Below are 17,281 nucleotides of genomic sequence, written 5' to 3' on the forward strand. Positions count from 1 at the left end.
CTAGGTTCATTTTTCACAATCAACTTGGCTGAATTAAGCCAACATACTCTGCTTTAAATACCCAACCGACTTGGTTAAATTATACAAACTTACTAGGTTCATTTTTCACAATCAACTTGGCTGAATTAAGCCAACATACTCTGCTTTAAATACCCAACCTACTTGGTTAAATTATACAAACTTACTAGGTTCATTTTTCACAACCAACTTGGCTGAATTAAGCCAACATACTCTGCTTTAAATACCCAACCTACTTGGTAAAATTATACAAACTTACTAGGTTCATTTTTCACAATCAACTTGGCTGAATTAAGCCAACATACTCTGCTTTAAATACCCAACCTACTTGGTTAAATTATACAAACTTACTAGGTTCATTTTTCACAATAAACTAGGCTGAATTAAGCCAACATACTCTGCTTTAAATACCCAACCGACTTGGTTAAATTATACAAACTTACTAGGTTGATTTTTCACAACCAACTTGGCTGAATTAAGCCAACATACTCTGCTTTAAATACCCAACCTACTTGGTAAAATTATACAAACTTACTAGGTTCATTTTTCACAATCAACTTGGCTGAATTAAGCCAACATACTCTGCTTTAAATACCCAACCTACTTGGTTAAATTATACAAACTTACTAGGTTCATTTTTCACAATAAACTAGGCTGAATTAAGCCAACATACTCTGCTTTAAATACCCAACCGACTTGGTTAAATTATACAAACTTACTAGGCTCATTTTTCACAATCAACTTGGCTGAATTAAGCCAACATACTCTGCTTTAAATACCCAACCGACTTGGTTAAATTATACAAACTTACTAGGTTCATTTTTCACAATCAACTTGGCTGAATTAAGCCAACATACTCTGCTTTAAATACCCAACCTACTTAGTTAAATTATACAAACTTACTAGGTTAATTTTTCACAATCAACTTGGCTGAATTAAGCCAACATACTCTGCTTTAAATACCCAACCTACTTGGTTAAATTATACAAACTTACTAGGTTAATTTTTCACAATCAACTTGGCTGAATTAAGCCAACATATTCTGCTTTAAATACCCAACCGACTTGGTTAAATTATACAAACTTACTAGGTTCATTTTTCACAATCAACTTGGCTGAATTAAGCCAACATACTCTGCTTTAAATACCCAACCTACTTGGTTAAATTATTCAAACTTACTAGGTTGATTTTTCACTGTAAACTTGGCTGAATAACGTAAGTTCACTTTGTTTCAATCAGCTAATCCACTTTTTTCACAACAAATTTAGTTCATATTAGATGAAACTCTTGGTCGCTTTGAGCATACTTACTTGATTTAATTTTAACAGGCAACTTAGCTGGATTAAGCAACTAAGCTGTGTTTTATTGGTCAGTTTTTCGATCTTATTACTTAATTTTTTAAATAAGGGATCCTGATTGGTTATAGTTATCTTTACATCCCAAAATAATTTCAACCAATTAAGAATATTTTCAATGCATCGGAAAAAAACATCTCAAAGTGAAAACCAATCTTAAAAAATGAAAGCACATAAGTTTTTCAATTTAGTATATACAAAGATATTTTATTTTACCATTCTTGTTACGTAACGTAACATGTTTAAATAAGAAAAAATATTCAGTAACAGTATAGATTTAAGATGTTAAGCTTTAAATAGGAGATAAGTTGTTAACGTAACAAAATATAACATAACATAACATGAAATAACTAAATCAAAAAATTTATTAAAATGTATGTTAATTGTAATTTTTTAATTTATATATAAAAATTATAGATATGCACATCTTATTCATAATATGTGTGAAGAAAAGAGCTTCTTTTAAAACCAACACCAACACCTTACTCCAATCAGATAATTGATATTAATACATTACAAAGTATTAAGGAACATATTTATAATGGCTACTATATAATATCATTAATACAGTTTGGATGATTTTGAACCAAGGAAATATGCTCCTTCTGGATATGTCGTCGAAATGAATTAAAAGAAGAAAAGGACCTCTTACAACCATCTTCGTTGCATTTGTAGTTTAAAAATTCATGTTCAGAGTGAATAAAATTAAAATGTGATTTAAGAGATTTAAGATCCTTAAAAAAGGATTTGCATAGAAAATAAAAAAACCATGATTATTAAATGTAAGAAACAAATGGATTTTGTCTTATTGTTCGTCGATTCCTAATTGGGCGAGCAAGGTGTTGGCGGCAGTGGACTCTTTATCGAAAGTTGTTGATAATTTAAAAAAAGCTTTTTGAATAAACATCCATGTAGATTTGGATTCCGCTGGATATTCTGCGTTTATCATAAATATAATTTTGAAGCATATATCTACCGCTTCAATAATGGAATTAAAAACATACTTTATCTCATTTATAACTACAAAATAGCTTTTAATTTTGTCAAGAGACGTACCTACAATCAAAATATAAGGCTGCAGTGTTAGACCAAGTTCTTGAAGTTTCTCCCGCCTCAAGGAAATGGATTGATCGACTTCAGCATCACTGTATACATGAGTGATGAAGCTCTCCCTTACCTCCGATTTCGATGGTCGCCAAACTTTTTTATTTACTCCTCTCAATCTTATAGTTGAAACCATTAGGAGGGTTGGTATAAGCAGGAATGCTCCAATATTGCTTGTATTTTCTGTCACTGGAATAAAAAAAAAATTAAAAACAAAACTTGTTAGAAACTTTCTGAAAAAGCAAAACTATTAATTTATTTAAGTATAAGAAAATTAATGGTAATCTTAAGTAAATAAAAAAGAAATAAACGAGACATGCCTGAAATTCTATCAAAATTTTGTTCAAGTACACTTTTTTTGACGTGAGTCAACTATCTTGTCCTGTAGACTTAGAGCAAATTTTGAGTGTGAATGATTACAAAATAAGAATTATGACCCCTATACTATAGCTTGATCAAACTTTCGAATCCAATTTCTAGCATTACTATATTTATGTACGAAAAGAAAAATATTTTTATAAATTGCATATAATACCTATATAGCTTTCCATATCAGTGTATATGTTTCAACAGAAATTCACGAAAATACAAAAAAAGAGAAAAAATTGATAAAAAACGTTAGGATGATTGTTATATTTCTATTTATAATTAATTTAAGTTTTTTGTTTTCAGATAATTTTTTGAAAATTGTTTTCAGATTCAGAATCTAAAATAATTCAAATAATTTGAAACCCTTTTTCGTTTTCATCAAGCCTCTTAAGACTTGCTTTTAAAGGCTTGTAAACATTTTTGAACTTAGAAAAAATTTTCAAATTGTTTTTTTTTTATAGTTCTTCGGGATAGAGACTTAAAAAAAGTTTCAATATATTTTCTTCAGGAAAAAGACTTAGAAAAATTTTCAATATTTTTGCTTCGGGAAAAAGACTTAGAAAAATTTTCAATATTTTTTCTTCGAGAAAAAGACTTAGAAAAATTTTCAAAATTTTTGCTTCGGGAAAAAGACTTAGAAAAATTTTTATTATTTTTTCTTCAGGAAAAACGCAGAAAAAATTTCAGTATTTTTTCTTCGGGAAAAAGACAGACAAATTTTCAATATTTTTTTTTGGGAAGAGAACTTAGAAAAATTTTCAATATTTTTTCTTCGGGAAAAAGACTTAGAAAAATTTTAACCGGTTTTCTGAGGCTCGCTTTAGTGAAACTTTTTTTAGCTATCTGCGGTTCGTCTAAGTGAAAAACCCGGGGGAAATAGACCCTCCTCCTCAAACGATTTTTTCTTGTCTAGACGCTCTTTCTTTTTGGCACACCTTTTGTTTATCATCCTATACAAAGGAAAGGCTTAGATTGAAAACCAGATAATTGCATTTTTGCATTTTTCACAAGAAAAGTCAGAACAGAAGTGTTTGGAATATTTGAATACATTCAAAAATTTAGAAAAATATCCTTATACAGTATTCGCCGCTTAATTTCACTCACCATTTTGTCAGATTTTTCAATCAATTATCCGGGTAGTTTAATTAACCGTTTAAAAAGCTGTAAGGCTTACATAAAATTTCCGAATGCATTTTGTTCGGTCAGCTAAGCGAAAAAATCAATTAACCCAGGTGCAATTAAACGGGAAATACTGTACCTGCATATATTCAAAAGATTCAAAAATATTAGAAAAATTCTATAAGTTTTTGTATTTTTCACTAGCCCAAGCATAAATTATTTGTTGCATACTGACTCGCAAGCACTTGCATGATGGTAAAATGAAACAAGATAACGAAACAATTATAGAGAAATTGAACTCAAAACATAATATGCTGACAAGTCTTTCATGAAAGAAATGATAATTTTTTTGATTGTTTGACATTTTGTCCTACATTAATTTATTTTGACAATGTTGCGTTCATTTTCTAACAATAGGATCTAGTTAACAATAGTTAACTTTGTTCGTTTCTTTAAACAAAAATAATTACGATTTGTAACTATTTCCAACTCATGTCTACGATATTAATTAAATTTGTTGATCTGTTAAAGTGCACATGTTAGCGGATTTGTCAAATCAAACTTTTTGCTTTAGTGAAATAAAGGGATAACAAAAATATTAAAATGGAATTTGTGGCGATTGTACCTGAACGAAAAAGGAGAATTTAAATAGCCGAAAATTATTATTTTATGCTATAATAATGCAGATATAAATATTTTTAATACAAAAACATAAAATTTTAAATTTTTATTTGACAGATCAACAATGTCTAACAATCTATCGTTGCTAAATGAAAGCGTAAAATCCTAACAAAGTATAACAATTTTGCTTTGACTTAATAACAATTGTTAACTTTGGTTAGAAAAACAATGCACAACAGTGCTGTCATTCAAATAACATCAGAAAAATCTCAGTAAAGATTATAGGAAAAGCGCAGTGGTGCAGAAGATTTAAAAATAAATAAAGAATAAAGCGTAGTAGAACTACTGCTTTCGCAGTGAATTCCGAACATTGCCCTATACTTCTTATTTTGTAATCAGTTACTCTCAAAATTTGTTGTGGGCTCTCGGTCTATATTACGGTTCGTTATTGTAATGAACAATTCTGTAATTGAAGACGATCTTATGAACTATTTTGCTTTCAAAAAAATAAAAATGTTCAGTATTAATTATTTAAGCAGTTGTTCAATATCTGTTCAGTATTCTATTTAATTTAAAAAAAAATTCAAAGAAAAATATAATCGTCTCCTAACCCTTTGAACAAACACACAAATTAATTTTTTTCCTTTCGGCAATCTATCATCTATCATCACATCTGTAAATTTTCATGATGCATAAATTAAAAAATATTCAAAATTCAAAAAAATATATCGTCTGTGAACACTGTACCGTGTATCGTTTGTGAAAAACTGAAATTATTAGTAATTTTTACTTGAAATTATAAAATATATAGAATTTCACGAATTACAAAAAAAAACAAAACTGCCATAAACAAACAGAAACACAAATTAAACTCAAATAGCAGCTTTACGAACACAACTAATGTTCTGAGCAATTAATTCTGTAAATACAATATTAGAATTAAATAAAATTAGTGAAGGAAATGGATTCTCCAAAAAAATTTAAATTAGTTTTAAACTGGTTTAATTCAGTTTTTAAGTGTTTTTGTCCATAGGTCAACATTTAAAAAATATTTATTAAATAAGCTAAATTTATTTTGTATTTATTCATTATTTGGCATTTTTAAATATAGTCACCGCATTTTAAGTGTAAAAACGAATTTTAATACAATGTATTTTTTTTGCGTGTTAAATTGTCGTCATTTCTTTTTTGTTTTACTATTGATAACTGTTTCTTCAATTAAGAAACAATTAAAAATACATTCTTTGAATGAAATTATTGTAAACTTTTGCATTACTGCTGATAGTACTACTAAAATTACTCACAATTCTCCAGAGATATGAGTTTTTGTATGTATAAGTTGTTTCCTTTTAATTTTGTTTCTGCTACTCCGTAGATTTGTCTTTTTAATTTTGGAAAATTTTCCGTCAACCCTTTGCAATTCTCACTGTGTAGTGTGTTGAAGTCTTTTTCAAGCTGTTAAAAAAATAAAATCGATTTTAGTTTACAATAATTTACATAGTTTACAATATTTTTCAAATTCAGTGTTTATTATATGAATAAATTCTTACAAGTTTATATCCTAGTCCATTTTTTAGGGCCGGATATTCATCAAAATAATTCGTAATAGTAAACGTTGTTAGGAGGCGAAGTCGAGCGTTAATGGTTTTTTCCCATTTTTCTTCAACTGTTTGCCATGGATGGCTTGAATTTCTTAGCCATTCTAAATCCTCTTCAGCCGTGTCTTCATCATCTGCAATATCAAAGCTTGTTGCCAGGCGTTTAATTGAGCTTTGTATGGGAGTCGATGATCGTGTGCTGGATGGAGATGATGAAATGGAGTGCTTTCTTTTTGTAATTAAACCAGAATCCCGATATTTTCTTTTAAGATTGTGGATGTGGTCTGGCAACTTTCCAGCCAACCGGTTGACAATTCCATGACCAGAGTCTATAATTTTATTGTGGAAATAAACCGACCTATTTTCCCGTGGAAACAAATGAACAACATCATTTGTCCATTTTCCATAAATAGAGGCAGTAATATTTCTTTCCGGGTTTTTTTTAAGTATATGAGTGCTTATAATACGCACTAATCGTAGTCTTGGGATGTTACCTAGTGGTAAGTTTTTATTTAAGCTGAGGAGTCCTTTGCCTTCTAAAGAGTTCTCAAGAAGTGTTTTAAGATCCTACAAAAAAGAAAACATAATACAGTAGATGTCGGATATAAGAAAGTCAAAAAATCCAAAGAATTCCTTTCTTATATAAAAAATTGATATAAGAAAGAAAATTTCTTACTTAAAAAAAATGTATACAAGAAAGAAAATTTCTTATATAAAAGCAATAAACAATATTTAGCTGGCAGTTACAAAGAGACATTGTGGAATGTGTCAATTTAGTGGGCTCTTTTTTTCTCAATCATCTTCAATCGGTCACTTCTTTGACAATTCAATAAGAGTGGGTTCAGAAATTTGGTGTTTACACGAAAAAATTTCTTATAATCGTTTATTTTTCTATGTAGGGAATAAGATTTTGTATCACAATAAATTTCTCATATCAGTGTTTTTCTTATAAACGAATGTGTAGTGTGTTTTGGAATGTCTGTCTTATAAACGTGTTTTTTTTATATAAGACGAATAAGGAAATATTTATACAATTTTGCAAACAATAGGTGTGGATTTTAAAATATAAACATTGTATGTAGCGAAAATGTATCAAAAATATATTCAGCCTTATCAGGAATTCCATCTTAATCGGAAACTTGAAACAAATCCCAAAATAAACTATCACAGATTCCATCGTAGTGGACAATCTTATACCAATAGTCATTACGGATTCGGTTATACATAGTTTTATTTCGGGATTCGGAAAATTTTCCGATTAAGATGGAATTCATGATAGGGACAATTGTTACTTACGTCAATACTTGAAGTACAAGACTCCATGTTTTTGATGGATTGTGGTGTTAATTGTGTATTTTCAACGAGCACTGTCGAATCAAATGAATCAATCTTGTCAAAACCAGGTAAAATATCGTTTAGCGAAAAGCTTAAGGTTTCGTTTTGGATTTGAGACCTACAGGAACTTATTTCTTGAGATTCATAGCTGTTTGAAGCGTTAGGATGCATTGCTCTACGCCATTCTTCCAAGTTCCTCATAAAAAGGACTCGGTGCCCTATGACAGGTAACATTTCCTTAATTTCGGAAGCACCTAGTAGCGGTAAACTCATTGACGTTATGGCATTTTCTGTAACAATGAAAATTAATTCGTTGGTAATTTCAACTATTTTTTCTTGAGTATTCAAAAGAAGTAAAGGTACCATTTAAACATTTTATGTGAATCCAAACATTTTTTGATAGTCAGATAAACAATTAGTTAACAAATTTCGTTTCCTCCTTTTCCATTGGTTTCGCTCCATACTACGCCAATGCACCTTCTCAAAAAAATTGTAAGTATAATATATTGCACTTTGCTTACGATTTTGTCTACTAGTGCCATAACAAGGTTTAAATGCATGTGTGTGAGTTTGGAGTGAATTCATTTTTTAAATTCGTAAGGCGAAAACAATTGCGAGTGCTAATCCAACACGCCGAGGGATTTTTCTCGTTGATGTGCCTTTGAAGTGCCCAATAGAAAGCGACATCATAATGGAACTAAGTTACCAGTCACCCTATTACGGTTGTCAAAAACTAATACGATATTTGACTATGGTCAACAAAATTAGTTAAAATTTATACATTTTCCAGTTCATCAACTTTTTTGACATTTATAAAATATCACATTGATCTTTGTCAACCGTAATAGGGAGATTATTCCTAGGAATAAGTGTTATCTGCATGTTGAAAAATCATTTTTCTCATTATTTGAAGAATGATTATTGTTTATCTGACTATTGAAAAAGTGGCATAGTGAAATATTCTGTTTTAAAGAAAATAATATACCATTACTTCTATATTCTGTAGTTAAACTGCCAAACAAATGTTAACATTTATAGTGAAAACACGAATGCTTTCACTATAACGTACCTTTAAAAATGTCAATATAGTTTTCCAGACCCCATTCTCGGAGCAAATTGCAGACATCGTCATCCATCTTAAAATTGTTTAAAAGATCTACATTTAAAAGAAATACATTTAGAAACACAAAAATTCCAAATCAGCTTTGTGATATTAGGTTAAAATAACTGCTGTCTAAAAGTTTTTTACTGTGACATGAAAATACGTGCAAATAAATAAGTCCATATTTCAAGTGTGGTCTTATTTTGAAAACGAAATAACACCAATCGGATTTCGAAAGTAAAACGGAAATAAAGGCTAATTCATATTTTTTTTTAATTTGGTTTTAATTCATCAGTCGTTATTTTACGTGACCTTATTTAACATATCGTCTGCTAAATAAATAAAGCTACTAAGTCCAATTTTGTTCGAAAATGAGAATTTGATGCTATTGTCTTCAGAAACACATTCTGCACAAATTGCATTCATCACTTTTGTCCAATGTATCGTAATTGTTGCAGAATCTTAAAGAGAAAATCAGTTTTTATATGTAAATTTGCCAAAATGGACTTAGCAGCTTTACGTGTTTAGCCGACGATATTTATTTTACCACAGAAGAGAAAAGACTGTACGGCGTTTTTTGAAAAATAAAGATGTAAACACGATATAGAACGAGTTTTATATTTGCATACTTTGTTGGGTTCTATCTACCAACATCTTCAATGGCAAGAAAAACTTGACACGAACATTAATTAACTTTTCTGAAAATGATTTTTATCTGCGCGCACATTGACATTGAAAACGTGCCTGAAGTAAAATATAATTTCTTTTATTTGAGCAAATACCTAGCTTGGATTTTTTTCACACACTAAATTGTCTACAGTTTATTTAACTATGCAGGGAAAACACAATTATGTACATACCAATATTTTATCCTTTGGTCCTTTTCTTCACTTTTTTAATTTATACCTATCTATATACTAATTTTTTTTTTGCACTTTTAATTTAATCGCGGTTGGGGTCGACTTACTCCCTCGAAGTTTGAAGAAACAATGAAAATTGAAATGAATAACTAAACCACTGAGGACTGACGCCGCGTTTTTTCAAATACATATTTTCATACAATACCAATGCAAAAAATGTTCGTGTTAAAAAAAAACAACTTCCTATGTAGATATAACCCGAGTGAAAAAAGGAATGCCGAGTAGATACGGCAAATAAGAAACAAGTTTTTTCTTGTCATTGAAGATGTTAGTTAATAGAACCTAACAAAGTGTGCAAATATAAAACGAAATGAAAAAAAAAAGAAAAATGCGATGTGATGTGAGAACACAGATATCAGTAAACGTCTGAGAATGCATGTTAAAAAAAAATGCGGTGGAGAAGTAGAATGAGTAGAACTGTTTAAGTGTAAGTGAGAACATAAACAGTAAACGTTTGAGAATGCATGTTTAAAAAAAATACAAGCTGTGGAGAAATAACCCGAGTGACATAAGAAATAACAAGTAGATGACGGCAAATAAGAAACAAGTCTTTTCTTGTCATTGAAGATGTTGGTAGGTAAAATCTAAAAAAGTGTGCAAATATAAAAACGAGTTATAATCACGAGTATCAGTAGTAATTTGTTTTGAAATATGTATATACATATATTCAAAATGCGTTTTGAATATATGTACATATATTATAATTTATTATTGATACTCGCGCACAAAACCCGTTTTATATTTTCACACTTTGTTGGGTTTTTTTTACCAACATCTTCAATGACAAGAAACAATTTGTTTCTTACTTGCCGTCATCTATTCGGCATTATGTTTTCCACAGGGGTTATATCTGCATACAAAGATTATCTTTTTTTTAATTTTACATATTTCAAATTTAAAAAGTTTTTATTTGCGCGAAAAAAAAACTGATGTTGTAAAAAAACAATTATTTTGTATGGAGATATAACCCCAGTGGAAAACGAAATGCCGAGTAGATGACGAATTTTTTTTTATTAGAGCAAAATACCTAGCTTGGATTTTTTTTCACACACTAAATTGTCTACAGTTTATTTATCTATGCAGGAAAAACACAATTAGGTACTTACCAATATTTTATCCTTTGGTCCTTTTCTTCACTTTTTTAATTTATACCTATATATTAAATTTTTTTTGCACTTTTAATTTAATCGCGGTTGGGGTCGACTTACTCCCTCGAAGTTTGAAGAAACAATGAAAATTGAAATGAATAACTAAACCACTGAGGACTGACGCCGCGTTTTTTCAAATACATATTTTCATACAATACCAATGCAAAAAATGTTCGTGTTAAAAAAAAAAACAACTTCCTATGTAGATATAACCCGAGTGAAAAAAGGAATGCCGAGTAGATACGGCAAATAAGAAACAAGCAAACAAGAAACAAGAACCTAACAAAGTGTGCAAATATAAAACGGAATGAAAAACAAAAGAAAAATGCGATGCGATGTGAGAACACAGATCTCATTAAACGTCTGAGAAAGTGAGAATGCATGTTAAAATAAAATGCGGTGGAGAAGTAGAATTGTATATGTGTACGTGAGAACACAAACAGTAAACGTTTGAGAATGCATGTTTAAAAAAATACAAGCTGTGGAGAAATAACCCGAGTAATATAAGAAATAACAAGTAGATGGCGGGAAATAAGAAACAAGTATTTTTTTGCCATCAAAGATGTTGGTAGATAGAACCCAACAAAGTCTGCAAATATAAATCGAAAATTGAAAAGATGAAGAAAAATACGTATGGTTACTAGTATTTATAGCTTCTATATATGCACGTTTGTGGTAGGTATTTTTCATTTGTAATAATTCTAATGGTACCCTCATCGTTGGTTTGGTTGGCTGATAACTTTTGTTTTAATGATCGGATCGTTTAGGTAGAGGCCTTAAAATGTCATGCACGTGTATTTGACCCTTTGAAGAAACTTATGATGTGGGTCGAGTACATTTTGTAGGTATTTTGATTGGTTAATATCATCTGTTCTATTAATACGATCTGTAAGATTATGGTCATAAAATAAAGGTAAAATGTTAGTTTAATTTATTGAGTTATAAAATCATTGAAATCACATGAAAATATTTGTGAAAAAGGTGAATTACTTCGATGTTAATTAATAAAAAAAATTGGGCAAATCGGATATACAAATTTATAACATGAGTTCTAATGGTCAGATTTGTATAGTTAAGGTCTCAAAATAAAGGTTAATTAATATAAATTTTATAAGAAGGTACATATAATGCTTAGCATAATTAGGTATATAAGTAATTGATTTTAACTGATATGGGTAGATTTTTTTTTTTAGATTTTATAATAACTTGGGTTAAAATGGTTAGATTTTAATGATTTAAAATAAAGATACAAAATTTAGCTATATTATAAAATTCAGTTAAATGCATTCCAAAGTATGTCTAATTTTGGACAGCTGTCCAACTCCAAACCTTATTTATAATCATGTTCCATCGAGTGTATAACTAAGACACTGCAATTGGTTGTCCAAACCAATTCTAAAATGGAAATGTTCAATGAACAACAAATTTAAAATTAGACAAAAAGTAAATCCGGATGTATTTACATTGAACTTGTATACTTTACATCTGGATTAAAGTTTTAATCTGGATGTATCGAGGGAATAATATGGGTGTGGATAAATGTTTAAATAAATAATAATTCTTAACAAGTAGGTATCACTTAATTGTAATATCCTCGTTTCTTCGATTCACGCACTAATACTTACCTAATTTGAAGTTTCCTGCACCAATTTGCGACCGCAATCACGTATACTGTATGTGTGACAAATTAGGCTTCCATCAGAGTTAGCACTGGAATACAATTGGATCCCGGGGGAATCTTTTTTTTCGGTAGGATTCGGGATATATTTTTTTTTAAAAGGACATATTTTTTCACGATCATTTTAACTCAAAGAAAGTTAAGTTTTTTTAATGATATTCAAAACTTTATTGTATTCTATTTCAATTTTTGTATGTATATTAATGAATTAATATATTTAATTCATGTTTTATATAGCAAAAAATCTTTGATAATATTTATAAAATCGGACATTGGCACTTAGTTTTTAAAAGGACTTATTCATTTTCAAAAAAACTCTTTTTTTTCATGCAGAGGGATCCACAAATAATATAATAGCCGCGTTTTATTATCACCATGATCTGATCCGGATCTTGGATTTACATGCATTACAACAACAACACAAGATCCTGCTTTGTGTTTGGATCTCAATTTGAGATCCAAAATTTAATTCTTTTTTTCACAACAAGGAGCGCTCTATCATTGTGATTTCACATGTAAATGTTGGTATCATTGCAAACAAATTAAATAAAACCTGTATTGCCATATAAACATTTTAATTTGACTGAAATAAAATATTTCTTTAAATAAAAAGAGAGAAGCTTTATATTTATTTATTTGGTATATAATCCATGAAATAATTAGATATTTTAACAAAACTAATTAATTGGTGAAATTCAAATAATTAAGTCCAAAAAAATGTATATTTGACATAATTTATGGGTAATATTTTGCCCAAAAAAAAGGAACAAAAAAAATCATTGAGCAAAATGTTCTATGGGCAACTCTGCTTTAAATGTCAAAAAAACATAAATAAAATCGAGAAAGCTGCAGCAGAAAAAAATGTTGAAAATACTTTTACATGAGATTTTTTTGAAATCATTCTTTAAATTAAAAATGGTTGTAAGAAACACTTAGCAGACATAAATTAAAACTCCGAACCGTTTGAACCATCCCAAAGAAGAGAGTAGTTTTGAAATGACGGTGGGTTGTATGTAACACTTTTAAGAATTTTGTATGATTTTCTCTCGAAATTCTTGGAAGTGTTACATACAAACCACTGTCATTTCAAAACTACTCTCTTTATTGAGATGGTTTAGACGGTTCTGAGTTCTAATTTATGTCACCTAAGTGTTTCTTACAACCATTTTTAATTTAAAGAATGATTTCAAAAAAATCCCACGTAAAAGTATTTTCAACATTTTTTGATTTTTGTGATTTGCACATTTTCAGAAGTTGTGGAGCTACAACTGGAACTTGAATCATCATCGATAAGATTCAATAGGGATAAAATTGAATTCTTTGATTCTTCGCTTTCATCACTTTCAAATAAAAACTGCAAATTATAAAAGTTTTTAAAAGAGAAAAGAAATACAAATTAAAATGAATACTTCGATCAATGATCGATCAATATGATGATCCAATGCTGCAGCTTCCGTTTTGGGTATTTGTTTATATTTTGTTTGCTTCGAAATGTCACTTTTGAAAGAACGAATTTGACACTGCTACCAAACTTTATATAATAAAAAATATGATGATCCAATGCTGTTTTATTATCATGATCTGATCCGGATCAGATCACGGTGATAATAAAACGCGGCTAATATACACGTTAAAAATTAAGATGAAAAATTCAACAAACATTATACCTATAGGAGCATGGTTTGCCTGTGGTTTTTTGTTGATCATTTTTAAAGGGTATGGAAATACGAGCGAAAATAATTTGTGTATATTTACGACATGAATAAGGCAGAAAGTAGTTATTACTTTTTAAATATTAATTAGAATTTTCCTATAGCTATAACTAGCGTCTTAGGTACAGTTCTACAATAAATTGGTTTGTTTTACCCGAGCAGTTATCAGTAATAAAATAACTCTTGTTGTTTGTTTTGAGCAGTTTGCTTATGTTATTTGAACAAAGTTGTATTTGTTTAAATACTCATAAGTAAATCGGTTGAAAAGATCCAAGTTATTAGCTAATAGAAAACAACATTTATTGTTTGTTTTTAACCGTGTGGTTGTGATCTATTAGCAAAAATGCATTTGTTAGTTTTTCTTGAATAAATTGGTTTGTTTTACCCGAGCAGTTATCAGTAATAAAATAACTCTTGTTGTTTGTTTTGAGCAGTTTGCTTATGTTATTTGAACAAAGTTGTATTCGTTTAAATAGTAATACATAATTCGGTTAATAAAATCCGAGCTATCGGCTTTAATATGACAACACACTTTGTTTGTTTTTTAACGAGTGACAGTTCAATTGTGTTTGTTTAAATTTCCTAAATGTCTCTGTTTAAAACTGCACAGTTGTTGTTTTTAATTAAACAATATTAACTGTTAATTTCTAACAAGGTGCTTATGAGTTATTACAATACTCTCATTTGCTTAAATTTGCATAGGGAAAACTATAAAAAAAAACTGATTGGTGTGTTAAAAACTCCATATCAATAGTTTTTTTTTTGACGAGATTCTTATGTGTTATGTACACACATGAAAAGCAAAATGTTATGGTTATTTTAGTCGACTAACTTGTTTTATAAGAGCAATTCAGTTTGCTTTTTTGAACAGTAATGAATTAACCGTTTTGGCTCGGATCTTATTAGCAATAGATACTTATAGAATTTTTCACGAGAATATGGTCATTTTACCCTATTTTTTTTTAACCGAGAGAAAATCGCACTCGGTTAAGGTAAATTTTTGTCCGTGCAATAAAAGGTTTATTAAGAAAAATGATAACTAAAGGAAATATTATTTGTGTCAAATAAACAAAAAATAAAAATAACCAATGAGATATAATCCATCTAAACATTTGTATCAAATTAACAAAAAGTTATTCTTAATGCGAGGATTATTATTTTTCAGAAATCAATTTCTCCCAACGTGGAACCGTTTTTGCTATAAATAAATAAATTGGGTGACGCAACAGTCCGTTTAAGACTAGGGCCTAGTGACGTACAACCCTCAACCATTCCTGTGTGAGAGTACTGTTGTCAGGAATGGAGGGGACCTACAGTTTTTTAAGCCGAATCAGAACGGCAAATTTGAGAAAGCACTTTTCATGACAAGAATTACTCTTGGATAATTTTTGTCAATTCCTCGCAAGAGGCAGTACCCGACTTTAGATGGCATAGGCAGGGATCGAAACCAAGACCTCTGGCATGATAGTCCAACACACTAACCTTCATGCCAAGTGCTTTCTGCTCTTTCATGAAATCTTTCGGATTCGGCTTTAAACTGTAAGTCCTCTCCATTCCTTTACTTGAACACATCAGGAATGGTTGAGCTCGAGATTCGTAAGTAACTTGGCCCTGGTTCTCTACGGACTGTTGCGCCACCTATAGATTATATTGTGAGCCAATGGATGTCACTCAGTCACAGGTAAATATATTTTGTTCGGCTACAAGTACAGCAGCGCTTCAACTCCTCCTAGAGCGTGGGGCAACAACAAGATCCTTCCACCTATTCCGAATCATCGCTACTGACCTCAGCTGTGGCCACGATTAAATACCTTGAGACCGAGCCTCCTTTAAAACTGATGACCTCCAAGTTGTCTTTGGACTTCTAACGCGTCTATTACTCTGTGGATTACATTTTACGGATTGTTTTGCTATATTGTCGTCAGGTTTCATTAGTATATAGCCGATCCAACACCATTTCCGTTGCATAATGTGTACGTTCAATTTGCATAGCGATGTTATGCTAGAGTTACACACAGGAGAAAGGATTCCAAATTCACTACGGACTTTGTTTATTTTACTGTTAACATCTAGGTCCGTTCCGCCATCGAGAGTTATAAAATTTCCCAGATAATTAAACTGCTCGACCCCCTCTATGGTCCGACGCCTTAGAATAACTTGTGTGCTTTGGCCCGCGGTCATTACTTTGGTCTTATTTGTGTTAAACCTTAAGCCAGCCACCTCTCCATTCAATTGCAGCGAATGACACTAGAATGTGGTCCTTGTCTTACTCCTTGACCACATCGAAGGAGTCGGAAAGCTGTCCATTGTGCAACACAAAAGACCTTGCGTTGTTGTACGATTCTTTAATAACAGTGACAATTTTCTCAGGGATTTCTCGCGCAATAAGCGATTTCCAGATGCATTCACTATTGACCCGATCAAACGCCTTCTCAAAATCTACAAACATTAGGTACAGCGGTGATTTGCACTCAGATGATTGTTCGAGTATGATTCGCAAGGTGTTGATTGGTCGTCGCCCGATCGGCCACTACGAAACCTCGCTTGGGTAGACTCGATCCAGGAATTAATCCTCTCTAGAATAATTGTTGCCATTAACTTCGGTAAAACGGACAGAATTGTGATACCGCGCCAGTTATAACAGTTTTTGAGGTTTCCTTTCTTTGGTAACTTTACAATAACTCCATCCTTCCAGTCCCTTAGGTAAGTTTTACTCTCCCAGTCAGCCTGCACTGTAAATGGATAGGCTTAATTTAATCAAGTATTTTCTTACAATTTATTGAATATTACAATTGATTTGCATACTATGAATAACTTCTCGGTGTGGCCTAAAAAGAAATTGCCCCAGCTTTGCAGTTTTATTCAGAGTACAGTCTCCTAACGTTAACAATTTTTACATATTAATTCAAAATCATTTTAAAAATCAGAATTACATCGAAATTTTTCTGATTTCGGTTTAAGATAGATGAGGTTCGACATTTTTAAAATAACATGTATCATATGGTTGTCCAAATAATGTTATTTTCTATATGTCAAATTATAAACTGTAAATTTTCATTGATTAACTTTTAAATTGTATCGTACAGTTCTCTAGACCTACTAGAGGATGTGAATGGATTTGAAAAAACATCTACGACCGAAATCGTGATGCAAACTAGCAAAAGTCTCGTCAATCAATACTTTAAAATACAAAGGTACCTAA

At 30.5% G+C, this 17,281-nt stretch overlaps 2 protein-coding genes across 3 annotated transcripts in view; one reads left to right on the top strand and one right to left on the bottom strand.

Annotated features, from left to right (window-relative positions):
* The window catches only part of LOC129951544 (insulin gene enhancer protein isl-1), a 61,329-nt gene that overhangs the window by 31,786 nt on the left and 12,262 nt on the right, over window positions 1-17,281 (top strand). The gene's annotated exons all lie outside the window — the stretch shown is intronic.
* LOC129951543 (uncharacterized) lies at window positions 1,827-8,731 on the bottom strand. The gene is made up of 5 exons (XM_056063750.1): window positions 8,589-8,731; window positions 7,481-7,809; window positions 6,137-6,751; window positions 5,891-6,041; window positions 1,827-2,666 (listed from the first exon to the last, which is right to left on the bottom strand). Exons 1-5 carry the CDS (start codon window positions 8,653-8,655, stop codon window positions 2,179-2,181), a joined length of 1,650 nt encoding a protein of 549 aa, XP_055919725.1. The 5' UTR covers window positions 8,656-8,731; the 3' UTR covers window positions 1,827-2,178.

Source organism: Eupeodes corollae, chromosome 3 (genome assembly GCF_945859685.1).
Source record: "Eupeodes corollae chromosome 3, idEupCoro1.1, whole genome shotgun sequence".
NCBI lineage: Eukaryota > Metazoa > Arthropoda > Insecta > Diptera > Syrphidae > Eupeodes > Eupeodes corollae.